This window comes from Astatotilapia calliptera, chromosome 16, assembly GCF_900246225.1.
Source record: "Astatotilapia calliptera chromosome 16, fAstCal1.2, whole genome shotgun sequence".
NCBI lineage: Eukaryota > Metazoa > Chordata > Actinopteri > Cichliformes > Cichlidae > Astatotilapia > Astatotilapia calliptera.
Genome location: NC_039317.1, coordinates 16,377,418 through 16,382,707, shown reverse-complemented (window position 1 = coordinate 16,382,707; position 5,290 = coordinate 16,377,418). Strand labels below are relative to the sequence as shown.

Here is a 5,290-nt window from a genome sequence, read left to right as displayed (position 1 = left end):
TGTTGGGGTTCTTTTTATCTAAGGCAAGAGAGGGTCTCAGTCCCAATCCAAATTTTCACTCATTTACTGCCTCAAGCAATTAAAAAAAATTATGTATATGGATTTCTTTCCCATTAAAAAAAACACAGTCTGCAGGAGTTTGCTGTAGCCAATTTCCGGAAGACACGTAGCCCTAATTTGGCAGTAAAAAAATATATAAACAAGAATGTGCTTCTCTCTGATTGGTCAAAAAACCATTGGGGAGGGCCATAGTTTAGATTTAAGCCCCCTGTATTGGCGCACAGGTTGATCCTAACCTCTTGGCGCTCTTCTTCTACTCCATTGGGTGCAGCTTCACTGTCTGACTATCTCTTCTTACGCACACACACACACACACACACACTGGCTTGCCTCTCCTTTACATGTTATCTAGTTTCGTACAGCAGAGGCATATGCCTGAGGCAGCTGTTGAGAGCTATCGAGCTATTGTTTGTTTGACCTCATCCTGGTTCACTCCCACATTCCTGCAGACAGGAAGTTTTAGGTAGTGAACTGTTGGTGTACATTTGCATTAGCAGAAGTAGACAATGAAAGTAGGAAATACCCGCAAACTGGCATTTCTCGTTATACAACGTCAACAAATGCAAATGAATAATACTTTGTGAACAGACCAGTTTCTGTCTTCAGAACAGTGTGTATGTCTATTAACTCTCAACAACGTTCCTGCATATGAGTTGTTTAGAAGTCATCAATACATTTTAGCTACAGATAATAATGTGGATTATACAGTGATACATTCACATTATGCCATAACATTGTGATACCTAGACTGTCTGTTAAATGGCTGTTTACAAACTGACATGGAGCAGTGTAATACTTAATGTTGCTCTTAACTACTTAATATAATACTTAGATAAAGGATCTTGTTCCTCGAACCAGTAATCATACAGGTGTGTATTGGTGTTACGCAAGAGCCTTCCAAGCTGGTCAAAAGTTAAATAAATAGACAATTAATGTGAGCACCCTACAGCAACTTTCAGTCAAAAAAGTTGATATTTATATGTATCACAAAATTGGAAATATATATTTTTTTGTACACATGTGTAATTTAGTTACACTCAAGATCAGAAAAGGCAAACAGGTATTCACGAAGCCTTAGGACGGTTAGGAGTCTTTCGCAGGCAAAACAAAGGTGTGGAGAAAAAAAAGGTGTGGCTGCCTCACAGGTAAGAAACGTCACACAATGCCATGGTTACTCGCTCAGCCTTAGAACAGTCATAGGATGGGCTGTTAATCCCTGGAAAGCTTTAACACTGCTTGGTGTCTGCTCTAGTCTGTCCCTGTGAAACAAAATGCCAGCGTTGACATGAATTTTTCAGCGAAACAACATCTCCTCAGTTTTTTCTTTGTATAACTGGACAAGGGGAAAAGCTTACATTTTTAGAAAACTGAATGTTAACATCCAATGAAGGTATGTAACCTTTTTAAATGCATTTTTGTCTCTCATGTCTCTCAAATAAGGGAGTAGGAAAGCAAACGGTCACTAGTTGAGAGATATTTCTATAGAAAATTTGAATAAATATGAAGCTAAAACATTACTTTAAGGTTTTATCCATTTAATGATTCTGAGGGATCCTGAGGGATCATTAAACTGATAAAACAGCCCGTGTGAGGTAATGGCACTCTAATAACTTGCATTTAATAATTGGATGAATTGATTTGTTTGAAAGCAAAACCACTGACAGAAAGATATCTCAATACCTTATCTCTCCTCTTAGCCAAGAAATGGTGGAAGGTGTGAAACCAGCAGAGGATGGGAGGTGGTGCAAGTTTTCCCGGAACAAGTATTTCGTCTTTATTCTGGTATTTGCAGGTCTGTTCCTGATTTACAACAGAAATACAATAATACCAGATGAAAACCCAAAAAAGTGGATGCAAAATCAATCAGCAAATTTGTTGAATTTCTTCAGTGGTCAGAGACTAAACATATCCTCACTAAACACTACAACTAATGACAACTCCACTTCTCAAAATACAACTGTACCACCAACACCTGTTCCTTACGTGTCTCCTGGACCATATTTAGTTGAATACCCCCATGACTACCAGTACATCATAAATGAGCCACAGAAATGTGAACAGGAGAACCCATTTGTGGTTCTGATCATTCCTGTGGCCCCAAACAATAGGAAACACCGTGACATCATCCGCAAAACCTGGGGGAGTGAAAGTCTTGTCCTGGACAAAGTGGTGAGGCCGTTCTTTTTACTGGGGCTGCACACCGGGGAGGAGGTGGAGCAGGTCCAACAGCAAGTACTTGAGGAGAGCAAAGAGCATCACGACCTGATCCAGAGCAACTTTGTGGACTGCTACAAGAATCTCACCATTAAGACCATGGTGATGCTGGAGTGGCTAACTGCACACTGCTCCAGCCCCTCTTATGCTATGAAGATTGATTCAGACATGTTTCTGAATGTACATAATCTTGTCAGTATGCTCTTGAATGCTCAAAAAGCAAACTATATGACTGGGCTTGTGGCAAGAGGCGCTGCAGTACTGCGAGATCCAAGCTCTAAGTGGTACCTACCTCATGACATTTATGCTCCGCCACAGTACCCCCGCTATGCTCTGGGCCTGGGCTACATTTTGTCTTTAGACCTCCCAAAAAAGCTCATTGAGGCATCCAGACATGTTAAAGCAGTTTACATTGAGGATGTGTATTTAGGGTTGTTAATGCAGCACCTGGGCATTCCTCCCACTGACCCCCCAAACTGGGGTTACTTCCATGTATTTCCTTTGCAATATAATCGATGTGCCTTCTCCGGGATAGTAGCCACCACAACTGATCCAAACACTAACCGTGAGCAAATTTGGAATGACTTTAAAAACCCAGGCCCATACTGCTAACCATAAACTGAAAAAATGAAATAAAAATGCAACATGAAACAACAGGGCAGACTTTCCATGACTCTTTAAAAAAATATGTATTTTTATATTCACATATAGGCTATTATGATACTCATGTAAAATCCCCTAATCTCAAATTTTATTGAAACTGAACTAGTATTGTTCCACTGTATATTTAAACTACACAGTCAGACGTTTTATGTAGTTTATTATTTAAAGAGTGACATTTTACATATCTGAGTCTATGTTAATCAAGTTTAAAAACTGTCAAAGTGAAAACATGCAGTCACACCCGTTCTTAAGACGTTACAAAACATGATCCCTGACTGTGTTCTCAAGTTACAGTCCTCTCTGTGTTCACAGTTTCTGGGAAATGCAAGGTACACAGAAACCGATATCCTTAAGCATATTGACCTTACAGTGTATTAAATGGATATTTTGCAACAGGTCAGTGTATGATAGAATTTATTTCTCACTGCGATTAAGAAGTTGAGAATTTTCCAAGGTGCATGAATAACATTATAAACAACCTCTACCTTTGATGTCTGTTGCATATGTCCTATCAAACGGCACCCATGCATCAATTATGGGAATATACATAACATAGGGAGTGAAATAAATTTATCCCTGTGGCCCTAATTTTTAATTACTTTTTAAACTTTAGTGTAGAAAATTATTTCAAACATGAGATTTCTGTTGATGTGTGTAGAAAATAGTTTAAGGCTTGAAGGATGTTCTTCTTGCTTTACTCCTTCTGTTCATGTTCTAGGCCTCATCTTTACTTACCATACTGTATATATAGAGGAAGTGATGTCTTCCAAAAATCCCCTTTTTTTAACGCCTGTCTGAATGTTTCTTGCACTAAAAGACAGGCTAATATCAACCAGGTCACCACTGACATATCTAGAGTTTTTGTTTTAAAGGTTTTGTTTTATGTTTAATAAATAAACTGTCAGAAACTCCACTTACATTTTTATGAACTTTTGGATATTTAGTGATACGAATAGGATAAAACATTAAAAAAGGACTGCTGCCTACACTTACCTTGGATGTTTTGAAATGTTTTTTGCACCTGGGCTAAAGACCGCTTGTGGTTCTGTACAGTAGATACAATTTTTTTTGTCAAAAGTATTTTTATTGAATTATAATATATAATTAGAATATAACTTTAACAGGTACATTATGAATACATTCCATGTGTAAATATGGTTTTATTATTATTATTATTTTTAAAGGTTACAGGGCAATATTAGTTTAAAGTAACTTCTATGAAAACAGGATTTTTTCTGTTATTACCACTTAGACCAGGGCTGGGCAGTTCCAGGCCTCGAGGGCCGGTGTCCTGCAGGTTTTAGATCTCAGCTTGGGTCAACACACCTGAATCACATGATTAGTTCGTTACCAGGCCTCTGGAGAACTGCAGGACATGTTGAGGAGCTAATTTAGCCATTTAAATCAGCTGTGTTGGTTCAAGGACACATCTAAAACCTGCAGGAACACCGGCCCTCGAGGCCTGGAGTTGCCCACCCCTGAGTTAGACAAATATTTACAACTGCTGACTATTACATTAGGCTCTTCTGAATATCTGTCTACATTATGCATTGCAATTAAGTGACCAATAACTGCTTAATGTATTTTAAAGTAAAGCTGTACATGAAGGTACTGAATAGATCTTTTTTACATTTACAATTCTGACATGTGAAGTGTGTAACAGTGAAAATCTTAGAAAGGTTAAATGCAGACACTTTGTGGCTATTTTGTACGCCACAATTAAACAATGGGATGAAATGGAACGAGTTGAACCTGTATGTCGACTGATTTGTGTGTGCAATAAATAACTGATACAGCTAAGTTTTAGGAAATGTGTCTGTTATGTGTTTTTTTTTTTTTACATGTATGTGTGTACTTTCATGGCTCTTTCATCATCCACTTACCTTTCATCTGGAACTCAGTTATGTTTTTGTAAAATTTGCCAACAGCTGTTAAAAATATCTCTTTTCATTTTAAATAGAACAAGACTTAATTGATTAATATGGCAATGTTATCTACAGACACCCACAGTAAGTTAACCTTGTAACTTAGTGGCAGCAGGTCATACAATATTACAGTTGTGGTTAGCTTGTTCTCCTTAGACATTTCCACAGATGAAATCCAGAAACAGCTGTGAGAATTGGCTCAGAAAAATACACGGAGGTGTATTTTCTCATATGTAGCACACAGCAGGATACAGTTAAGTTAATAATACAAGTTTTCACAACCACTGACAAGGACCTTGTACTTTTGATTATCAGCTTCCAGCAAACTAAGTTGGGGGAATGGGAATGGTATTCTGTAATGTACATGCGTGTTAAATTTAACTTTTAAAATAAAAACAGAAGATTTGCTCCTTCGTAGGGTCTCCCAA

At 37.9% G+C, this 5,290-nt stretch overlaps 1 protein-coding gene across 1 annotated transcript; it reads left to right on the top strand.

Annotated features, from left to right (window-relative positions):
• Positions 1–1,259: 1,259 nt before the first annotated feature.
• On the top strand, positions 1,260–2,928 carry LOC113008031 (beta-1,3-galactosyltransferase 1-like). Its single transcript, XM_026145145.1, has 2 exons — positions 1,260–1,450; positions 1,758–2,928. The coding sequence occupies exon 2, from the start codon at positions 1,765–1,767 to the stop codon at positions 2,884–2,886; it is 1,122 nt and encodes a 373-aa protein (XP_026000930.1). The 5' UTR covers positions 1,260–1,450; positions 1,758–1,764; the 3' UTR covers positions 2,887–2,928.
• The last annotated feature ends 2,362 nt before the right edge of the window (positions 2,929–5,290 follow it).